At 42.9% G+C, this 24291-nt stretch overlaps 1 protein-coding gene across 3 annotated transcripts in view; it reads left to right on the top strand.

The window, feature by feature from the left end:
- The window catches only part of LOC117461586 (nuclear factor of activated T-cells, cytoplasmic 1-like), a 61473-nt gene that overhangs the window by 1481 nt on the left and 35701 nt on the right, over nucleotides 1-24291 (top strand). For all 3 annotated transcript variants that reach the window (XM_034103521.1, XM_034103524.1, XM_034103522.1), the window contains exons 2-6: nucleotides 1952-3041; nucleotides 4692-4851; nucleotides 13313-13515; nucleotides 17683-17855; nucleotides 19085-19225. In XM_034103521.1, the coding sequence (XP_033959412.1) occupies nucleotides 1952-3041; nucleotides 4692-4851; nucleotides 13313-13515; nucleotides 17683-17855; nucleotides 19085-19225 (1767 nt within the window). The remainder of the gene's footprint in view (nucleotides 1-1951; nucleotides 3042-4691; nucleotides 4852-13312; nucleotides 13516-17682; nucleotides 17856-19084; nucleotides 19226-24291) is intronic.

A 24291-nucleotide genomic window follows, 5' to 3' on the forward strand; every position in this document is an offset into this window, starting at 1 on the left:
TTACCATCGTTTCGCCCCAGCCCACAGTCAGCCATGTGTGTGATAAGTGGCCCCTGGGTTCTTGGTTCCAGAGGCTGCAGATGACTTCTGTGGGCGACGACCTATCTCTCCCTGAGGTCCCGTCAGTCTTTTGACCACAATTCCTTTGAATAAGCCTATCCATTCTTTAGTCACACTGGTCTGATTTATGGGGAGAGAGTGTTTTGATCGTGATAGCATAATTGAGAAAAGATTTGGAGGACAGAAAGAGCACGCTATAGTCTGTGTGATAGTCAGTGTTTTCAAATGAACGCGCACAACACCTTTGGAATGAGCTGCAAACAATTGTATAGTGGCTTTAACTCAAATGCAAGAGTGAGTATTTTTCTTTATTCTCCTTTCATTCGTTTCAACCCACAAATTGTGATCTTCTACAATTGTGTCAGCAGCAGACGTGTGACCTGAAAGAAAAAAAAAGTTTGGAGATCATGCAGTAGCACACAAAAGTGAAAGTCCCCATGTTTTTGAGTGGGTGGTAAAAGAAGTCAAGTATGTTGTTGAACGCACTGATCAAGTGCACATTTGAAGAGGGAAAAAAAAGAACAGCTGCAACTCTGAGCAGAGTCAGTCAGGCCTGAAGAAAGGACGTGTGTCACACGGGGTGGAGTGGGCAGGAGATTATCATCTGTTCAGCACTAGAAGAGGGTGAACCAGAGGCAAAAAGCATCAGAGGAAACTGAGCTGAAGACATACGCTTGTTTTTATGAAATTTAGCGGATAATCACTGGGGTGGAGATGAGTTTCCAGCATGAAGAGCAAGAGTTTGAGTACAGCCTAGATGTCCAGAACGAACCTGAGAGAGGTGGGTACATTCACTGGGTTAGGGTGTTTTTTTCATTATTGCATATCCTGTCAAATGTACAGTGCGAGAGTACTCCTGTGACCTGGAGTCAAAACGAGTTCAGAAGGCAGTGTCTTTCTGTGTTAAAAGGCTGTGAAAGTGTCTGCATTTAGCATTCTGCCACACAAACAAAACATGACTTTTTGCAACGCCTTATAAGAAAGTATTTTGTTTTTTATAATAATAATATGTAAACATGTATGACACGTGTCCTTAGCTTTACTGAACTTAGTGAGCACATTGAATTTGGTGCACATCGTATTCTCACATCTGAAAATAGACTCATAACTAATTTTAGACTGCCACATATTATGGTGTGTGTGACAGATTTGTCATTTCATGTGATGCACAGCATTGTGGTCAACACAATATAGCACTCTGCATCAAGGGGAATGCCCTTCACCGGGTTTCAGACTGAAAGAATTTCATTCTTAGACCACTTTTACCATCATTGACATTATCGCTAAAAAAGCAGAGATGAGTTAACGGAAAAAGCATACCTGCTTGGCTCCATTGACTGAATTTGTATGTCGTTGCATTTGCCAGTGATTTCCTTGTGCGCTTGTTTGTGTACCACGGCGCATCTGTGTGTAACGTTGCAGCAAACTCTCCTTGACTTAATCACAAGCTCAGAGCGATGCGAGAGTGCTGTCAGTTTTCCACAGGGGAGGGCCTAATTCACTCAGTGAGTGATGCAATCAATCAAATAAAGCATCCATCAGCGCTGCTAGAGGAATTTGTGTAGAGTACTGATGGCAGGGAGTGCCAAATAGAGCCTTGGATGAACTGATCAAACAAACAGAGTGGCTGTGCAACTTGCGACTACACAGCAACCACATACAGTAACTGGTCTGAGATGATTGCTAAGCTTCTCCAGATGTTTATAGAGAAGGGAGGCAGTCATTTGCTGTGGGACGTATTGGTTACATTTGTGTAGGTCGGTGTATTGTTCTAAAATGCAATCAGAGTTCATTTCAACCTTAATATAATGATTGTGAGCATTTTCGGAAGTATGTTGAACAATATTATACTTCTAAAAACTTACCATATTCCTTTTTTTTTTTTTTACAGATGCATACAGCTACACACCAAATGTCAGCTTGTCCCTTCCATTGGGCATGGGAAACCCCTGTCTGGCTACCCAGTACCACACCTTACAGACCAGTCCAGTCATCTCAGTTTCCTCTTGCCATCAGACAGGCTACAGCCTTCAAAATGATAACCATGCAGCATCAGGCTACTACCTGCCCCACGGCCTGAGACCCAATGGTGCCCCAGCTTTGGAAAGCCCCCGTATTGAGATCACTGCCTACAGCCAGTATCCTGAGGATGAGGTAGAAGAGAGCAACAGTGAGGACCACATCATCAAACGAGGCGTCAACTCCATCGTGACGCTGACGCTGCCGAATGCCGATGGCTACCGCGATCCCAGCTGCCTCAGCCCAGCTAGTAGCGTTTCTTCACGTAGCTGCAACTCGGATGCTTCCTCTTACGAGTCCGGCTTCTACAACTACGACAACTCCCCACAGAACTCGCCTTGGCAGTCTCCCTGCGTGTCTCCCAAAGGCACGCCTACGCTCATGTCTTGCCCACATGCCAACGGTCCTGTAGCTTCCCCTCACCATTCTCCCTCGAACTCCCCTCAGATAGGAGCCGTGGCCGAGGAAGGCTGGCCGGCGCAACCTCGCTGCTCCAGGCCAAACTCCCCTTCCTGCAGTGGAGGCAATGGAGTCAACGGTGGTGGCATGGGGAAGAGAAAGTACAGCTTCAATGGCACCACCTACCGTCAGACGTCCTGCTCACCCATCCAGTCGCCCATCCCCTCCCCACATATCTCCCCAAGGGTCAGCGTCACAGATGAGAACTGGCTCGCCAACACCAACCAGTACACCAACTCCGCCATTGTTGCTGCCATCAATGCTCTAACCACAGATGGAGTGGTAGAACTGGGGGAGGGAATCCCAATCAAGACACGGAAGACCATGCTGGACTACTCCATGGGTTTGAAGTTGGAGCCTGGTGATTTGCTGAGTCTTGATCGGGAGCTCTGTCACGAGGACTACCCCTCTCGGATGGCCCTCAAGAAGGAGAACTACGGTGGGGGGTTCCTGGATGTGCCCCAGCATCCATATTCCTGGTCTAAACCCAAGCCATACCTCAGGTAGGTGGATTTTCTACAGCATTAGTTCTCTAAAAAGTTGAACAATGTAAAACCTCCCAAGTAGTCTTTGCATTTCCTTGACAACACAATAGAGCAAACACAGGTGTTAACAGTACTTATTCAAACACATACATGGTTTCTAATATCCACCTTGGAATGCTTTGATATTTTTCGGACAGTGCAACGAAAAAACCTTTTTTCCAAAAATACCGTTTGTGCTATTGTGGTCTTTTTCGTTTTTATTTAGTATTGATTCCTTTTTGCAAGCACAAGATTTCAGTTTCAGTTTTTAATCTTCAAAGGCCATATCTAAAGGCAGAAATCCAAAAATGGCATGCTTTTCACTTCCACAAGAGGTTCTCTTTGAAGTGTACAACTATTTACAAGTGTGTGCTACCATTGCTATAGCAAGCCTCACAAAAACAAGAACGCATGGACACATATCCCACAAATAAACCCATACACTCAACTTTATCATCGATTTCGACTTTTGAGAAAAGCAAGCTTCTTCATTTTCAATTGTGGCATTTTTCCCAAGCCAATAGCACACTTTCCTTTCGGAAATCAAGTGTTTGATTAAGATAGTGAGCAACAGGAAGTAATGGTGACAGGCTTTACTGAAGGGGAAGCAGTCTGCGGGTTAATCAGGCGGCTTGCTGCTGTGGTCCGTCGCGCCATCAGCCCATCTCTTTCTGTGTAGCCAACCTGATGTCATGCACTGACTGGGCAGATAAAGCCCACGGGGGGAAATCAGTTCGTTTTGGGTCAACAAACAGCCCGCAAGTTCCACAAAGATGCCAGAGATTGTTTTCAGTTGAGCCACCCATCAGGTCAAGGGTTTGCGTTTACCAGGCATCCGGCATAGCGAAATATTGTCTTGCACATGTTTGTTTTGTTTTAGATATCACCACGGTGTTCACATGGGAAGCTCTGAATCTCAATCTCGAGAACAATGATGGTAAGCGAGGCCAGCTGTAGTTCTGAGAAAGAGATATGCTCCAAGGCAGGGTGTGCTGCTGACCTTATTCCATGGTATAACTCCATTGTCTTTACTACTAGTTATGCTGTGCTTTAGAATTATACAGTTGAATAATAATTGTATCAAAGGACAGGCTGATTGCCAGATTGGGTAGGATTGTTTTTGGCTCCTAGAAGTTCTCATTCTCCCACTGTCACATTCTTAAATCCCTGTGTATGTTTCCACCTGTCACACCATTATACAAAACACACATGCTCTCTTACCCGGGCCAATTATCCCTAATTACATTTTCATTATAAACAACGACGACCAATTACTACCGAGGCCTATAGAATTATGCTTGTCAATGACTTCAAATTATTAGATTATAGACCATGATGAAAAGGAGAAAGATCAAGTTAGTTGGATTACACTAAAGTGTCTCTATTTGGAGCTGATTTAAAGCAAGTGTAGAACTTGTTGATGCCAATGTTTGACCATTGGAAAAAAAGCAACCTCATTGTTCCTATTTAGGCAATCAAACAAAGATAAAACAAAACACACATTCTCCATGTTTTACTCTAACCAACCTGGAAATCACATGACTTTTGTTACAGACACAAAGTTTTAAGCACAAAAAAGGCAAATGTTTTATATGGAAGTGAATGTACTAATGTGTAGTGTTATTGCAGCCCATCTCTGCCATCTCTTGACTGGCAGCTTCCGTCCTGCTCCGGCCCGTACAACCTTCAGATCGAGGTGCAGCCAAAGTCCCACCACAGGGCCCACTACGAGACAGAAGGGAGCCGAGGGGCGGTGAAGGCGCTGTGTGGTAGCCACCCTGTAGTACAGGTATGTCAGAGGCAGCCAGCGATTATTTTCTCATGATTCACTGTGCATATGTGTGTTTATCAGAAACAAAGTTAGCTTTGTGTTGATGTCATTACAGCACAAGTGGTAACAGTGCATGCTGACTGATAAATGGTAATGGTTTAACAACAATCGGAAGTTAGTTTTTTGCTGACTTGATGATCTTTCTTTCTCTCTCTCTCTTCAATCTCTTGCTGTTTTTTTTGTATACACATTAATGTCCATGTGTTTGTGTGTGTGCTTGTACGCTGTGTTATTACTGTTCCTCTGAAACCAGGAGTCAATCTACTGTTGCAAAATGTCTCCCTGACTAGGAGCAGTGCGTGCTGACTCAATTAGTATAGAGCCGGACCATCGCCTCTCACTGTTGAGCACCTAAAGAGCACACATAGTTCCTTTCTCTGCTACACTGTCATCATAATGCGTTGACATCTTGGTTAAGTTTACTCAAGGTGGGGATCTAGTGGCGTGTGTCCTAAAGGTTGGCATCAATTGGCCTTTTTACTGTCGTCAATTCAAAATGAACAGCATTAGGTGAACTTTGCACCATAAGATTTTTTTTTTCTGGACCAGAAGTGACTGATTCAAGTTGGTGGTCCACTCATGTCAAAGACTTCTTAGCCTTTAATGTTGTTTGTAAATAGATGTTGTCAGCCGATCCTGCTGTTTTCAATGTCAAGCACACTTGACAGCAGTTGGCCAACGTGGTGTTATGAAGAAAGGCCGGTCAAACTTCAGGTTTTCTCTGTAAATACAGGTATTTTTTCCCCCTCATTATAAACCACTTCATTTCCACATTTGAATGAATCAACATGTTGACCTCTCTCCTCCCCATGAGGCTGACCAGACTGGACTGCATACACAGCTGTTGCAGGTGAAGCTGGTCCTAATTTAGTTCACTCTCTGACTCACTCTAAAAAGGAATGCGTAATCATCTTGTTCCCTTTGCATACACAGTGTTGAACTGATTTAGATTGATGACTTGGGTTGTTTATTTCAAACTACAGAGGCAATTTATTTTGCGAATATGTTTTCAAGTCTTAATGTGTATGTCGAGCCATTACTATTAAGTAGTAGTCATCGAGAAAATATGACGACAGCTGCTTTATCTTAACACCTCCCCCTGCTTGCATAGCTCATGCTTTACTCTTACTTTTCGGTGAAGAGTGCTGTATGCGTCTTCATATGCAGTCAATTGGAGTCTTGAGGGTTTCCTAACAGAGGAAACCACTAGAAGCATTGCAGTTGGCGAGAGATGAAAGGATACAAGGATTAGGCAATCATCTGTAAATGCTAGAGGGTTACATATAGATGGAGACATGTATCTTTAGGAAGTTTGTTTGCAAAGTTTTGGAAAACAAATAATCTGACTGTAGATTTCTCTCTTGCTTTCTTAACTGGCTTTTGCCCAAAAACAAAAAATGAACTCTATAGTCCAGAGATGTAGATCTGCAAATGGTCTGGAGTTTACCTTTCACACTTGGAGCACACAACAAAAGATTGTCTGTGTCAGATGTGTTTTCATTTACCGGAAATACTCATTTTGGTTTTGCCAAGGGATGGCTCATGGATGGCTCATGGGTACAATGTGCAGGAAGCCAGATACAATGCCTATTACACTGCTGGGATGGGTTTGTCATGTGACCAGTCTCTCCTTCCTTTTGTGATGATATTGGTGAAAGACGTCCCTGAATCTCTTTTTCTCGTTAGTTTACTTTTTGTTGGTGTCTTGGTGTAAATGACCATTTTTCTTCACCTTTGTATGTTTGTGTTCTTCCAGTTTCACATCAGCCATTATAGAAACATCATCACCAAGTCCACTCAGGCAATCAGCGTCTCTATTCACACATGAGCTCAATCAGACATTACGCAGACCTTTTGTCCCAGGAAGCTGGTAGGATAAAGTCAGTTTGATGTCTGGTCCAAATGGTTTAGACATTTTCGTTCTCTACAGCTCCTCCGGGTAATGCCTAGATCATTTCATGGTTGCACTACAGTCAAATGCTGTTGTCTTGGAGGATAGAGCATGCTATAGTCCCCAGTGCCCTGTGGTAATGAGTGGCAGGCGCTGGATGGGTTAGGTGCAGTCAAGGAGAATAAGTCAATAATGACACAGGGACAGGAGTGTAAGGAAGCAGCTAAGGAAGTGTGTGTGTTTGTGCTCAAGACTAGAGAGAAAGAGAGGGAAGGGGCAGAGGGAGTCACCAGGCAGCTGGGGCTTGGCTTTGCTGCCCCTGGAGATGTCCTGTATCCTGCTGATTAGGGCCTGGGTGGCACTGAGGTTGGCTGGGGTGGGAGGGGGGTGGTGATGGATAGGAGTCAGAATCACAGCACCCATCGGACACCACCTCCCCTTTCCATTAACTGATGCCTTCTTCTCTCCCCGGGGGGCCCGAGGATGTCATTTCTTGTGAACCGTTCATCCTTCAACCATTTCCCAAACCCCGGACAAGCAGGCCTCCCTCGGTGGAAGCGCAGTCATCCACGGCTCTGTTGGGGCTTTTTGAAGCTCATGGATGATCAGACATGTGCGCCATGAGTGATGGTGACATGTGTGTGGGAAAGCAACAAGCGATGAAAAACAGAAGGTTGAAAAACTCAAAGGGACACACTGTTTCTACTGTTCCCCAGAGAGACACATAATCAAACCAAGACGCTGCTCAATTACTGTTGTTGTCTTGTTTTTAAATAACGAGCGGAGGTGTTTTCTTGACAAACGCACAGGAACGTTTAGCATCGGTGAGGTCTGACCTCATCCTAAACTGAAGCAGACCAACCACACCATATGCAATGCTATACCCACACACCCATTGTGGGGTGGGTGGGTGTTAGAATGGAGAGTCTGCTCTCCAGCCACACACCGATGACAAACCTAGATTATAGGTTACCTCGCGCTGCTTGCACCGACTCCCTGCGCTTTCTGTACCAAATCCAGGTCTCGCACTTTGTCCTTCGCCTCCCTTCCTCCGCATCCGCAGCCTTTTAACCCCCTCTTTCCCTACTTTGTGACCCCGCGGCTGCTTTTCCACTTTATTTACTGCAGCAGACCACAGCGCCATTAAGGGGATCTAGGGTACTCCATTGGCTCCCCTCACACTGTTCCAGACTCTCCCCTCTTTAACCACAGCTATGCCGAACGTCAACAGGATGATTTTCGCGGCCATGCTCAGGAAAAAAAACAACAACCTGGTGTACCTACTCGGAATATCACCACAACTTTGATTGATGGGTTTTCCAGAGGAGAATGGTGGGGGACATGGTGGATTTGTGTTGTATTACGTTCACTGAGAATATAGTGACCCAGAACATGACCTCGCTCTGATCTAAAATATGGATTCAGTTTAATATGTTGCAAAGCTGTCCGGATTCAGGAAACATATAGACATCCACCAGACTTTTAGTGGCAGCAGCAGACAGCAACACCTGTGGAGTATTAAACATATCGCGAGGCAGGCAGCACACTCCTGCATATGGCTAGTTCCTATAGGATAATGACTGGCCTATAGGGCTTTCCCCCTCACGCATACACACACTCAGTCTCTCATTAAGTCTAAAGCAGCAACAGACATGGTGTAATTTCAGCAGGATGTGGCCATCATCTCTATTAACGTGTGCGTGACTTAATACCCATCTCCCTTCCTCTGCAACTGTATGTAATGCACATCAACTTTGCAGTATGTTTCCGCCACGACGACATGAAAGACCTTGGCAGGCATGTGCTCGGTTCTTTCGCATGTGCGGTTTCACCTTGGGATCCGGTGGCTGCGTAATGTCTCAAACTAAAGGCCCTGATCTACAGCGTTCTATACTGTAGCTGCTAATTGCTCATTAAATCCACCGCCGCCTCTTGTTTGATATTCAGAAGGCTTGGTGTACCCTGTAGTGCTGTAAGAGCTTAGCCGGGGCTGTTATTTGTTGCCCAAAGGGGTATTTATGCCACTCTTAAATTGTGGTCGCTCCATATGCAGGGCTTCCCTAGCTCTGGTATTGGGCTACCACTAATTATCAGTTAATGGCAAGTGGAAAAATTGGAGCGAAATGTGCATCATTTTCATTTTGTCTGAGGTGACAGCCCACAGATTTATGAGGTAAGACACTGGTGGGTAGTCGTGCCATTGGGGGGCACACGATCTTTAAAGCGTCATGTTACTGAAATACTTGGTAGGTTTGGATGATATTTCCTATGGTAGCAACATAGCCATCCTTTTTATATGGCATTTGGAGCATCACTGGTCTAGACATGGGATAGTACTTGAAACTATGCCCTCAATGACATAATACTAAGGTGCTCAGTTCAACAAAAACTTGTTGGTGGCTTTTAAAAAGGAGCAACCTTCAGAGCTATGGAAATGTGGGGCATTAAAGGACTGCATATGTTGCCATATGCATTCAATATGAGGCACTGGAGACATTAGCAGGGCGGGAGGGTGATGGAGTAAAGTCTGGAAAGAGAGACAACTTGGATGAGTGTACATTGAATTTGATACAGCAAAGACTGGCTGTGTGACTGTCAGCACTTGACAGAGAGAGGGAGCGTGATAATGGGAAAAAGCCAGAATCTGCAGTTGTATTTCTCCTCGCCTGCTTCAGCTCCCCCCCAACCCACCTCCCCTCTGCTGCTTCCAGTCGTCTTCTGCTTCTCTTCTCCCCAAAGCTCGGCGCCACGTGGACCTCTACGAGTCATGACATTTCTCCAGGCAGTGATGAAATCACTGCGGAGGAATAGGAGGCCTGCAGGCCTGTAGAGTGTATTCACACTCCATTTTTAGCAAGGCCAGACACATCTAATTTACCAGAAAGTCACATGTTTAAATCCTTTGTCTGAACTATTGAGACCATGTGCAGGCAGCATTAAGACTGTCACTTTCACTAAAGAAATGTAGAGATTAAATGTGTTATGAATGTTATGTTTATCCGGTGAAAAACAACCTGTGACATTTGTCACAACTGACTGAAGCAAAACAAATTAAAGGGCTATATCCCAAGGGCTGAAATCATCAATGAAGATGATGGATCTGTAACGGTCCAAAGGCAGTGGGAGATGATTGGTGGAAAGTGGCTGGGATGCACCCTGCTCTCCCTTTTTAGCTCGACACCCCTCCACATCATCACAACTGACCCAGACAATACAGCTGCAAACAATTACACAATTAATGCATCAGCTGCCATACCCACAATGTTTTACTTGAGCCTCGGCTATCAGAAATGGCCCGTGCAGCAGAGGCTTGTGGTGGGAGGTGTAAATGTATCTCGCTGACACAGTGGCAGAAGTTGGCACCATGAAACAGCTGTGAATCAAACCTTGATTCAACTTCGGTTTAGATTATCTCAGAATAAATATACAGTACGTGTGCCAGACAGGCTGCAGTTGCCGCTAGAAAAGCTCATCTGGTCAAAATTAGCTGTGCTCTGGGCCAACCTCACAGGCTGACAAAAATACAGAGCTGACATCACAGGTGTGTGTGTGTGTGTGAGTGTGAAGCCTCTGTCCTCAACCCATGCTTTAAGTTTTTGACACGATCTCTACTTTTTTCCTATATTATTCGCCCTTTGAGAATAAAATGAAGAAGTGCGTTTTGTGCTCTGCTTGTGGTGTCCACTTGAGTAAGCATCACAGGAGTTGAGCAGAAGCAAAAGGGGGTCTTAGGGGAAGGGTCAGGAGAGCACATATGTTAAAGGGATCGGGGGAGGTCGCCCAGGGGGGACTAGACCGACTTTCTTTGCAGCTGGGAAGACCAGCGTCACCAAGAGGACTATCTGACCTCATTAATCACTTCCTCTCCTGTATGAGGTCACTACTGCTTTGAGTGCGGACGCCACCATCATAGTGCGCTACCGCAAGACGGGTGAAGGGATAAACCCTTCCTAAAAAAAACGAAAACCCCTCCTCCCTCCTGCCTGACTTGTGGGCCTCCTTACAGCCACGTGGCGGCTGAGGTAATGTGTGGAGGTCACCAAGATATCCAAAGGAGTCTACTGAGGCTTAAGTGACAGGCGACATGGCTTTGTACCGCTGCTGCCTGGGTTTTATTAAATCATATGGGAACGTCATGCAATTTAACGCTCTGGCATCTTAGATTTGTAACTCGTGGTCCACCATAGTGCTCTCATGAGTCAATACACAAGTAACTGGTAGCATGTGTGGCTATGGATAATTACCCCTGGTGACACCATAAGTAAAATATAACAAGCAGAGCGGGGTCTGCCGGTGAGATCACCGCATAGATGAAGTGGTCCCTTGGGATGCCAAGACTTCAAGAAGCTCCTGACCTCGGCCTAACTCACTGATGACTAGCATGTGTGACGAGCTCACAGGTCAAGACAGCTGCTAGAGACACTGAAGAGGAAAATAGGACAGTTGGAACTGGAGATGAACGGCAGCTATAGTTGTACCTCTCCATTTGCACTTCCTTGATATCTGAATCAAAGCAAAGCCAAATAACTACTGGTGATGAGATTATTGAGACATATGGATATGCTCGACTGCTGTGGCTAGTCATACCCTATTTTTCTTCAACATGATTAAGACTGAAAATGGTTATACTTGGAAGTAGAAACACATCCACTGCCTTATCCCAAATCCAGATGATCTGTCATCAAGTAAGGCATTTAAAATAACTATAAGGCCAACTGTAATATAGTATGCAGACACATTTGTTCTCTAACCAAAGGCATCAGGTGTCCATGACTCTGTAGCACTAATTTCCACAGAAGACTAGTGTTGAGTCCTACACCCACCTACCTCTTCCTCTTGCCCCCAGATCTGACTGCATTCACGAAGGTGATTATAAACCCACTAATCAGATTATGTCATAGGGTCCATGTGGTCCGTATTTTGTTATATGACTCAGTCTGTTAGATAAACAACAGGGGTCTTTTATTCCATCCGACGGTACCACTGTTTTCACTCGGATGGAGCTCGAAGAAAATTGGTCTTAGCGATGCGCTTGGGTAATTGAGCCAATTTGTGGGAATTTTCAGATGGCCATGGCTTTGCGAGCCTGGTCTACAGTAAGTGATCCCTCACAGTAAACGTCACATGTGGTCAAGTAGCCACCTTGGTGGATCTACAGAGGTCCACCACTCGGTTTTAAACAGATGGATTCTGTAGTTTTCTGAAATGTTTTATATTTGGAGAGATTTTCAAGTCCAAACCAACATCTGCCCTTCTGACCATATGACCACTTTGCACTGCAAAGAGCAAGCCTATCCTGGGAGGTCTGCAATTCCAACAGAAATCCACACGTTTTCATTGGCAATTTCTTCTGGTCAGAAATCACTCACAAAGTATCAGTTGTACTTCAACCACAATTTGGATTTTGCAACCCCGTCTGTGCGTTCATACTTTTGAACCATTACACACTTGGTTAAATCATGAAATATTGTTACTTTAGCAGTCGGAGAATGATCTGAGTGATGCTGAATTTAAATTGGCAGTTACCTCAGTATATACTTGAAGTGCTGGTGACCCCAAAAGTCAACAGTACTTTTCTAGCCATGCATGGCTATGGAGTTTTTCTTCTCCTTTTTTAAAGATTTGATCTTTTTATTACTTGAGCAGTAGCGGCTAATGGAGGGCTTCAAGAGGAAGTGGTAGTTGTTTGAAGTGGTGGTTCTGATACAGGAGTCTCTTTCATCACAGTGGGACACCGTCTCCGAGCTTTAATGGAAATCATAATGCATGTTCATAATGGTCCAAAGGTAAATGGGCTGGGTCTCGTCTGCATACCAAACTCCACAAAGTGTTTTGGTGTTATTATATTCAAATGTTAAGTATGTTGAATTTGCAAATACTTTACCTGTATAGAAACATGTTTGTACTTTGTTTAAAGCCATGATTCTGGTTCTATCTTATTTCCACTTATTACTTTAAAGTTGGTTAATGTCTGAATTTGGAATTTCCACCTGTAGCCCATATTATTATCATCCCAATCTTTAGTTTCCTTGAGTTTTTAACTTTATTTCATGCTAGCTTCTCACGACATAATATATACATATTTTTCAAAAGCCACTTCACACTGAGAGCCTCTTTTGAATGCTTTACACTCTGTAGGCATTACAATAACATCAGCAATGAGATTTTAATTAACAGGAAAGTGATGTGATGCCCTCCATCAGTCTCCATGTCTCTGTACCAAAGAGATCCTTACCCCAAACATACTAAGAGACATCCAAATACTTGTTTTTAACTTTCCCCGCCTAAAGGAATGCAGAAAGCATAACAAAGACCACTGAAAAAGGGTCTCTCAACCAACCAAAAACAAACATAGACAGGGGGCTTGTTCTCAAAGACCCTCTACCTTGCCAGAGCTATTATTAAAGGCCCCTTTAACTAACAGTAATCGATTCAATCTGAATTTCCTAAATGAGAGGTTGACTGAGATGGTGGTGGTCTAAAAATCTAATGTTGCTTCTCACCTGGTTCTCTTTGTTCTCCCGCCAGCTATATGGCTACATGGAAAGCGAGCCGCTCACCCTGCAGCTGTTCATTGGGACCGCAGACGACCGCCTCCTGCGACCACATGCCTTCTACCAGGTTCACCGCATCACTGGTAAAACCGTCTCCACCGCCAGCCATGAAGTCATGCAATCCAACACCAAAGTTCTGGAGATCCCTCTGCTGCCCGAAAACAACATGAGAGCCATGTGAGTGCTCTTAGACCTCCACAAGTCACCTATCAATCTTTTTTCTTTTCCACTGGTAAAGCTTTCTTTAAAATAAACCAACAAAAACACACACTCTTCTTTCTCTCTCCGCACCTTCCTCATTGCTTTAGCTCTACAAACAGAATACCTGATGATAGGTACATTGCAGCACACACTTCAGAATAGGCCTTTAAAAATGAGGAAGAGATGAATGATTCTATGTGAGGAAATGGGTAAGTTCATGGGTGTGCAGCTTGGTGAAATGTCCCTCTAGGGCCCCATATGGTCAAAATGTAGACATTTTTCTCGTAAGAAATAGAAAGCAAGTAGCTTTCATTACAAGCAAAATGTGCTGCACAGCACATAGTCAACCATAGTAGGCACAAACAAACCATTTCAAAAATATTTGTAATGTACGACGAAGAAATCATATTTTATCCAATCAAATATTTATTTGATATGTCATGTATACTGTATAGCTTTTTTTTCTTCTTCTCGCCTTTCTTGAATGTATTGATTCCTTAATTTGTTTGTTTTATTTTTTAAATCCAACATGAAATATTTCCAACAGTGGACCAATAAACATGTATAAAACAAGTGATAGGGTATCTTCAAAAGTAGGCCTAACAAGACTAGACGGACTAGAGCTACAGTACGACACAAATCCCATGGTTTTTCAGTAAGATGTAGTCTAATAACATAGGCTTAGCACATGTTAGCAAGTTGATTGTATTAGAAACACCACAACTAAACATATCTACAAAAAAAACGTTTAACTTATTTTTGAATATTGTAAATTATAATCACACGTACAGGTAATTGGTTCTCATTTTGTCTTGTCATAGTAGGAACAATACAGGTGTTGCTAATATCGCTAACGATGGTGTCTTCACTAGAGGCTTCTCAATTCTTAAATGTAACCTCCTCGACTCCCCTCCTCGACTCCTATCCTCAAGACTTAGTCCCGCCCACAGGAGATGCGAGCGGAGGACTGAGGAGGGGAACCGAAGAGAGGGGAAGCAGGCGGTTAGAGAAATGAGAAATCCTCCCCTCTGAGCAGTCATTTTAAAGAGACGTCCATTAATGATGACAGGAGGCACAGCAGCCCTCTGTCTGATGGACAGATGTGTTCATGACGACTTATATATTTACTTTTAATTCATAATATATAATGAGACAATAACAGGCTACAGATGCGGACACACACACACACACACACACACACACACACACACACACACACACACATATATTTATATAAATATATACAATTTAAAGTATGAGAGCACTCTCATAATAACGTAACACAATCAGAGACTGGATATATCCCCCCCTCTCTCTGGTCACTGAAATGGGGAATTGAATTTACGGGCCAAAAGTTGTATTTGCAAGTATTAAAAGTAAGCATAGGACACCAAACCAACTGAGACCCGTCTGTCCGCCGCATCTACACACTGCACCACACACACCTACAGCTCCTAAAGCATAATCAGGCTACAGTTGTTGTGTATTTTATTATATGAAGCACTAAATGGTCTTAGAAAAAGATTGACTCTTTGTTTGTAGTTATCTACTAAACTACAGCATACAAATACAGAGAGTAATGTAGGCCTGTTATACTGAGTGATATATATGTTACACACTGCTCTGCTTTCTGCACGGACCTCGCGATGAAAGCAGTTACTAAAATAATATCCAGCTGTCATTGGCTGAGATAAGTCTGAAAATTCATTTCCGGGTCACTACCGGGGGACCGAGGAATCGAGGAGTCGAGGAGGGAACATTTAAGAATTGAGAAGCCTCTACTTTATTAGACCTTTTTCACGGTAGCCATTTTGACATGACAACACAGGTGTTGCTAATTACAGTAACGATGGTACCTCAAACTAATTGTGCTAGAAAGTAGTGGCAGTGTGACAGCGAGCAGCTCAACACAAAATGGTAGACAACAATGGCAGTCAGTAACACCATGACAACAAAAGAGGACAGTGTAGGCCTATGTGAGTGTTAAGTTATCAATTTATTTTTATTTTAAGCAGTTGTAGAAAAAATAAACTCTTGTCTTTCATCTATTTCAACTTCAGCTAACTAACAGCAGCATTGTTAGCTAACTCTGAAGCACTGACATGTTAGGCTAACAAACAATTAGCCTACCATTACTGGCTTATGCTAACTAGCTTATCTTTGTTTACCACACAATACTAATATTCAGTGCAGATGTTTGCTAATTTTCTGCTGTGTGCTCAACCAAAACATTAACAAACATTTATTTTACTCTTTTAAAGTGCGTTTCATGTGGCTTACCTTGGCCCCTCTTTAAAAACATTAGCATCGTTTTGCTAGGCGGAGGTACATTAGACTAGCAGTAATCCAAGGGACCACGCTCTACAGTGTGTCAAGGCAGTAGCTCCCATCCTGTGGCTCCATTTAGACTAGGCTGCAGTGAATTAGTTTGGACTGGGGCCCAGAACTCTGGCTTATGGATAAAACGGCTGTATCCAAACATAGGTTACATAAGACTGTTACCTCTCTCTGCACATAAAGTTCATAATTCTTCTAAAATCTTAAAATACATTTGTAAAAATAGTGATTTACAACATCTCTATCTTATTGTCATGTTTGTTTAAATTCAGGAGATTGTGAAGATATTTAAGGGACATACAAGTTTCCTGAATAGGCAGTGACCTTCTTGGGTTTAGCGTGGATGATTTTAATAGTTGTACTGCATTACAATATCATAACCAACAATACCACAATATCCCGTATATTGTATCATATTTCGGGGCCCTTCTCACACATATAACTTAATGTATCCCTTAGGATAAATATGATACTGAAAAAATATTCAAGAGGAAGTTTGTCGTCAGCACACGCTAAAGGAAAAGGAGTTCTCTCTTTCTCCCCCGACTATCTGAAAGGTCAAAGAAAAGCCTTTAACTGTCTCTTTCCACTGAGCTGTTTAACAGTTGTCTTGATAACGCAGCATCCGTCTCTCTGCTCTTGTGCCAGCAGTCATTTGCTTTCTGTGTGGGATAAAGAACTACATTCAAACTTGGAGACAGTTTCAATCTGTCTTTCTTTCTTATTCTAGGAAATGTACACGTATCAGTTAATTTAGAACACTGTAGTTTATATCTTCAATATGACTACACATACCTATAACCTAATCAGCAAGGTGCACATGATGCTTAGAATCTGTTTTGACTGTTCGCCCTACAGTTACAGTATGAAAGGGTTTTGTAGCTCACATCATGTGCATATCTTATTACTGACAGAGAAGACTAGTGTATACATTTACTTGCTGGAGATCCATCCTGTGTTTATTTTAAAACTACATGCACCACCCAACACTTACATAATGCGAGAATGATAAGGCGTGTGTAGCCAGCATTGCATATTATTCTTTCTCAATTATTTTATTGTCCAAACCAAAGTCAATGGGAGAAATTAAATGGTGTAAAACCTGACATTTACCCTTTTCCAGGAATCGTGACAAAAAGGCTACCATGTTAAATATCTGAAATGCCAAACCATATCCCATTCCCTCCCATTACCATGTCTGAAAATGAGTGCCTTTTTTCCACAAAGAAAAATGGAAAGAAAATTCACCCCTTTACCTCCCAAATGTGAAATGAAATAAATAATGACAGATGGCTGAGAAAGAGTCTAATGCTCCATGTGGCAATGATAAAAATAGGGTTTTTTACACTAAAGTGTGAGGCTACGATGGTGAGGGAGCAGAGAAGCTGAAATAAAATAGAGCCATACAGAGACTCTGTGTATACTGACGGCAGCTGATGGGACATTGTTTGATAGTGGTAAACGGTGGTATGCTCAATGCAAAGGATTCCTACTGAGAACTGCTAATGATTGGACCACAATGATCTTATAAAACTGTCGTCATTCATGTTTGGTCTTTGATGAAATGCTGGATTAATAATGACACAGTTCAATAGACTTCCAGTGCATGAACTGTAACACCTCTAGAGATACTGCTCGTGTCGCTGCTCAATGTCTCAGTTTAAATAGCCATAGTCAAGGATTCAACCTTTGTCCATGCAGTACCTTTAAAAAAAGAATCTCAACTGACTAACTATCTTGAATCTACAGTATGGTGTCATGTTTGACATATGGTGTTAAATGTTGCCTTTCCCCTTCTCTGTCCAGAATTGACTGTGCAGGGATCCTGAAGCTGCGTAATTCGGACATTGAGCTTCGCAAAGGTGAAACAGACATCGGACGTAAAAACACACGGGTGAAACTGGTGTTTCGAGTGCACATCAACCAGCCCAACGGCAGGACATTGTCCCTACAGGCTTCCTCAAACGCCATTGAATGCTGTAAGTCGTACATACATAAACTTGCATTTTACTGGCATGCCTTTTCCCTTGGCTTCCCGCTTTTAGAAACAAATTGGCATCTATTGTGGTAATCCAATAAAATGAGCTTCTATTTTATTACCTGCTGGAGCAAACTAGGGGTTTGCAGTCAATAAGCTTTATATGATCAAAGCAATTTGCCAAGGCAATAGATGCATTGTACTTGATGCCAGACACACGTGCTATCTCACTTCGTATTTTATGACTGAATGCACAAGTTATTGTGGTAAGACTTCTCCATTAGCACAGGTTCCATAGAGGTCATTTGCCAGCCCTAGTTTTGGCACGGTTGAATGAGCGCTTTGAAAGAAATCTTTGTTTCTTTGTCATTCATTTGTGTATGTAGGTGTGATGTTATTTGCACCCAAGGAAGCCAATTAAAGTTAGATGGTGAGAAGGAGCCGGCATTATAGTTTATGGGTTAGGGTAAGGTTCTAAAGGGGATGTTAATCTGTGGTTGTTCATCATAACAGAGTTTTATTCACTGTTACTAGATGTATTTAGTTCTTTAGTGAAATCCTTGTTTTAACAATAATGCAATGGGATGAAAAATTAAATAAGAGTAGTTCCATTGTGTCCTTTCCGTTATCGAATCAAGTAATTGAACTTGCATCTTGGCAGATATCGAGTATTGACCGGAAACCAGTGCGTTAAAAACAGGCGTCCGTTCTATGTTGGGATTTTGCTGTGTTAAATATCGGATCTGTGCAGAGACTCTTTCCTTAGCATTAATACAATCCAGAATGTAAGGCTGTATCAACTGCTTTTCCGATACTGGTAACCAGACGACTCACTAAAGTATACAGTTACAGAATGTGACAATAAATATGTGTGATTCTGTCTGTGAATCTGATCACCAAATCCCAAAGGCCGAAGGTGCCTAGGTCGCCCGATTTATAGAAAGCAGAGACAGGTGGTTGGCGGCAGGCTTCTTGATGGAAAAGAATGACTAAGAAACAGATCATGAAGATATTTTTTTTTTATCAGACGTGCATTTTCAAAACCATTTAAAGAGCAGCTGTTGGCTGAAAACCTCTTAGCTAGGGTTCATGAAATCATCATAATAAAGTTGATAAGACTGTTTCCATAACAAAGAACTGCTGTTTCACTGGCTTTGTGCCGGGCTTGTGCTTCTTGGGGTGAATGGAGATCAGGCAGTGACTTTATGTGTGTGTGTTCCCCTCCAACAGCCCAGCGCTCGGCTCAGGAGCTTCCCTTGGTTGAGAAGCAGAGCGTGGAGAGTTACCCAGCCACCGGCGGCAAAATGATGCTCCTGAGTGGCCTCAACTTCCTCCCTGACTCCAAGGTGGTGTTCGTAGAGAAGGCCCAGGGTAAGCTGCCAACACCAAGTCGTGTTTACTGCCTCTCAATTTCCCCTCTTAATATCTCTTTGAAATGTCTCTTTCCCTCTCTGCCTCTGTCACGTTTCCTCAGTCTCTCCTCCCGTCAAAATAGAGCAGGCCCTGCCAGAGAGCCACATGTGGTGCGCATTAAGCCACTATATTTTTAACCAAAGCGTATTTACATTTGCTGAAGTTTCCATTGCCTGTTCAGTGGTGCTCGCCACAAGTAAAGGAATGAATCACAACCAGGGCATGTGCAACGTCTTTTTCTCTCACTTTCCCTCTCTCCCTCCCTGACTCGCATGCTTTGACATTTAACCCTCTCATTTACTTTCATTTCTGTAGCTCCCTCTTTCAACGCTTCTTCTGGATTCTCACCCCGGCTGCATGTCACTGACTCTCGGTTAAGAGGCTATGTCGTTCATTTTTGTCCATCCGTTTCCTTCCCGTGTGGGAGGGAGCAACGCTCAAAACACTACTGATCAAGTTTGCAAGTGAATGATCATTTCCTTGATTGCTCCCACCGAATCTAAGCAAAGGTCAAGCACAGTGATACCCTTGTGTCCGTTGAAAAATAAGGATGATGAGCAAAAACTAAAGAAGGATTAGGGAGGTATCTCCGCTAGTGTCCACCAATTGAGTAATTATAGGATGCCCCTTTCTCATCATCTGCACTTTTCTCCCCTACTAGACCAAGGCCATTGGATAACGAACTACTAAATCCATTGCCTACAACATTCCTTCAATCACGTGGATCTGATCGTTGCTTCATTTTACCCATATTCTTTTTTATTCTGTTGCTTCAAAAAAGATTGAAAAATGATTTTACAGCCTTGTCTTCTTACCTTGCCTCACCCTGTGAGAGTACTCCTAAGTACCTCAGGGTTAAGAGATGGGTACAGATGGGGTCAGGGGAGGTGGATGAACTTGGTCAAATGGGGTCTCCCTCCTCCTGGCTTTACTTAGTCATGGAGAGGAAAGCCCACACACACACACACACACACACACACACACACACACACACACACACACACACACACACACACACACACACACACACACACACACACAGACCTTGGCCGCTCCGCTCCCAGCTATTTGAGACTCATGACCCCTTCCAGGTTGTGTTACTCTTTTTACTCCCCCTCTTTCTCTTACTCTTCCTTTAATTCTCTAATTTCACTCCCTCATCCTTTATTCTTCTTACCTCTATCCTCAATACCCGTTAAAGACATTAGCCGGCTTGGAGCTCTGCGCTAGCGGGATCCCCTCACTCGTGCCTGCTATGGACATTTCAGTGGTTTGTTTTTCGACTCTGTGTCGAAAAGGGGAGAGGGAGAAATCGAAAGAGAGGTTGTCTGTCTGCTACTCAGTAGGCTTTTACGTTAACTTTAATGACCCACCACTTCCAGGGTCTCCTAAGTCGAAAAGCCCATTACAGACGAATGCACACACATGAACACATACATCACTCACTAATGGTAACTATCGTTGAGCAAGCATTAGTGTGGAAAAGTACTCGCGTCCTAAATATACTACTAAATGTTGTTTTTGGGAATCTTATTCAAAGAATCCCGCTGTTTCAGGAAGGCTGTCAGACTTACAATCTGTCTGATTGTTGATTTAAAAAGACCAAACTGCAATGGGGGAAAAAAAGAAACCAATACAATTATAATTATATTACAGATTTATTCTATAACTTAGGTTTTATTTCACTGGACAGGGGAGACCGAGGACTTGTATAATGATATGTTCGTTGTGAAGCACTTTGTCAAACCCTCTGTTTTTAAAATGTGCTATAGAAATGAAGTGGATTGGATTGTTCAGGTCATCTGCTCCTGACCAGTTCAATTAACTTCTCAGGCCCTCTCAAAGTTAAAGCGGAGTCACGATCCGATATTGCAAGTTCTCACTGTTCCCCGTTAGTTAACAAGGAACATGTATCTAGCTTACCTCCAGTTCTCTAAGCAAAATGGAAACATCATACAGTCTATGTATTCCAAGCCAACTGTAGTATTATAATTATTGTAAACCTTATTGGTACCATCAAAGACCATTGCCACTAAACATCTCTACCTTCTTTCAAATACAGATTTGTATCCATTATATTACTTTATAGTGTTAGAACTAACACTGTGGCTGGACAATTGAGAAGTTTAAGCACTTAAATATTGTGCTTTGGCTTTACATCACAGATGATAAATTGGTGCAATAGGAGTTTGGGCTTATACTGTATGGTTTCAGAAATATTGTTATTTGTCCTCTATAAAAATGTATGTCTTACTCTAATAATTGAAAATAGGTTCTATAGATTTTTAAGACATAAAATAATAAATAAATAGACAAGTTATAAACGTTGCTACATTAAAAAGTGAAGTGCATTTAAATTGAATATGTGACAAGAGTTCTAAATGTTGTTATCTCTCAATAGGAAATTACTTAAATGCGAAACCCTTAAAAAACCTCCATATATGTACCATCATTTCCCTTTGTGTTCTGCTGTCACTTTAAACTTCCTTTATTTCACTCTGTGTTGTTTTGATTGTCTGTCTGCCCCCCATGAGATGTCCTTAGTATCAAATGAGCAGAGCTCATAGCTGTTGCCACAGTGGGAGAACTTAATGCGCCTTGAAAAATAATTACTTCTGCTTTTCAAATGCCAGGTCTGTCCCCACTGCTCCACTTCATCACCCACAGGATAACTGATGCAAACTGTGTGCGTCCACCGCGCGCGTGTGTTTGTTGTTGTGTACTGTATGTGTGCGCGCAGCGTCCCTGTTAGCCTGCGGGCCGTTTGCGTTGTTCAGTAGGAAGTGTTTTCAGTGAGTCATCCGCGAGGGATTCCCTGTGGAGGGGTGAGACGGAAAAGACGAGACCCTTAGAGGGTAGGGAGAGGAAGAGGGGAGGAAGAGGAGGCAACAAAGACAGGGCTTCCTTAGAAATCCTGTGACATCGGAGGATAAAAGTGATCATATGCTGACCTGATAGTGACTCTTCAGTGAATATATTCCAAGTTTAGGGTCAACTTCTACATTTCCCAACAAATAGTTTTATGTTTACGTGACTTTTATCGACATGTTTAATCGTTCAATGTATTAGTTATCATTATCATAACTGCTTCACCTTGTTTTTAGCTCATCACAGACCACACATCCAGAGAGAAAACAGTGGCTAGATAATGATAGACTCGAAAAACCCACAACCAGAAGTCCACTTTTTCTCCTGCTGTAATGTAAACATTATTTTCAATGGTAATTATTGTTGACATGTATTAGTTGAGAATTGTACCTTTCACATTGCCGCAAAGTAGGCATTTATGAAACGTTCCATCTTCTTTTGCTTAGTTTCGCTTGATTTGTATTATAGTATGTGTTGAGTGTCAGTGTTTTGCCTAAACTGCTCTTTTGGCACTGAGTGAGAAGACATACCTGGCGCACCTTGTGCAGCGTGTGTTCTGGCTTGCCCTAACCCTTTCCATGGATGGAATGAGTGCTACAGGCAGGGAAAACAGACAGACAGACAACCAGAGAGAAGGAGAGAGAGCTGGGGAAAGCCTACACTCTGACTCAGAGGGGAGGTAACGGAATTCCCTGGTGGGCTGGATGGTTTTTACATCTGGTCGGATTGGAGCATTGCCTGGAGCTCGGCAGCACCACACATGCCTGGGATGCAGCAGGGAGAAGCCTGGTCTTCTCCACCTCCGCTTCAGGCTGGTCCAGTTCCACAAGTCCACAACAATACCTAGGCTGTCTCTCTTGTCATGTGGAAACTCCTCTGCAACAGGCACACATATTTGGATTTGGATTCTTAAATTCGAGAGACGCAGGCCTTATAGAATGTGATCCGGAGTGTTAGAGTTTATTCTGTTTAGTCTTTGTTGAACACTTCTACCCTGCGCACGTCTAAACACCAGACAAATCGGTCGATGTATTATACTTCTAGCGGTATGTCTAGACTGCCCTTTGGCTTAAGGCTAGGATAACCTGCATAATGTTGGCTCATCTTAAGGCACATGGCAGTTTAAAGTCAGCCTCCACCCCTGCTCCAGGCATGTGGTGAGAGAAGAGTGAGTTATGCTTTCTAATTAGGATGGCATTCTGCACCACAATCATTGATTATGTTTAATAATTGTAGTTCAAGGAGGAGCCCTATGACAGATCTGCAGGGACTTAACCTCCTATGCTCCTTTGCCATTCCACCTGAAACATACACTCACTCGTCAAAAGCTGTCCCTTAGGGAAATAGATTGTTATTTGTATGCACAGAAAGAGCAAACTATGACATAGATTCTTGCTATACTGCCCCCTTTAATGAGATTTATTTGGCTGGCTGAACCAGTATTAGTGTGGCGGAAAAGGTATACCTATTGTCCTGGTATAGTTTCAGAAATGGAACATAACGTTTGTCTCTCGAACCCAATGTTTCTGGCTTATTAAAGCCCATTCCTTTCATGTTGTAACGTTTTATCAGCAACAGGCCAGTGCATACTTTTTGAGATACCTCTGCTTTTGGCATGTCTTAACATCAAAAGGTATCATAACTGAATGATGTCTAGATTGTCCTGTGGCCTCCACAATTATTTTAACGTGTCTGAAACATGCCACATATGTGGTTCAAATCCCTCTTACATTCTGTCAGTAGTGGGCTTTGTAAGTTAGGATCCTGCAGTGACCTTCCCTGGGCTCACCATAGAGAGCAACCAACATATCTTCCACCTGAACCCAAATATTATACAATTGTAAAAGTCTGGATGACCTTCCAGCCATCCGCTCAGTCTTTAGATCATTTTCAGACTGAATACCACACCACTGGAGTCTTGACAAAAGGATCATATCTGTCTCTTTTGGCCGCTATCCTCCTCAGCCTGCACCCACAGGTCAAGTCAGCTCACGTTGTTCCTGTTTTACACCAAGAATAACTCACTTCCTGCCTATAAAACCATCACAAATCTACTGTCAGGTCATAATTTATACAGAAGCCTCTCAATCTGAAGCAGACTTGCATTTCTCCAATTTCACCACTCCTCAGTTTGGCAGAGGTCAGGTGCTTTAGAG

Source organism: Pseudochaenichthys georgianus, chromosome 16 (assembly GCF_902827115.2).
Source record: "Pseudochaenichthys georgianus chromosome 16, fPseGeo1.2, whole genome shotgun sequence".
NCBI classification, from domain to species: Eukaryota; Metazoa; Chordata; class Actinopteri; order Perciformes; family Channichthyidae; genus Pseudochaenichthys; species Pseudochaenichthys georgianus.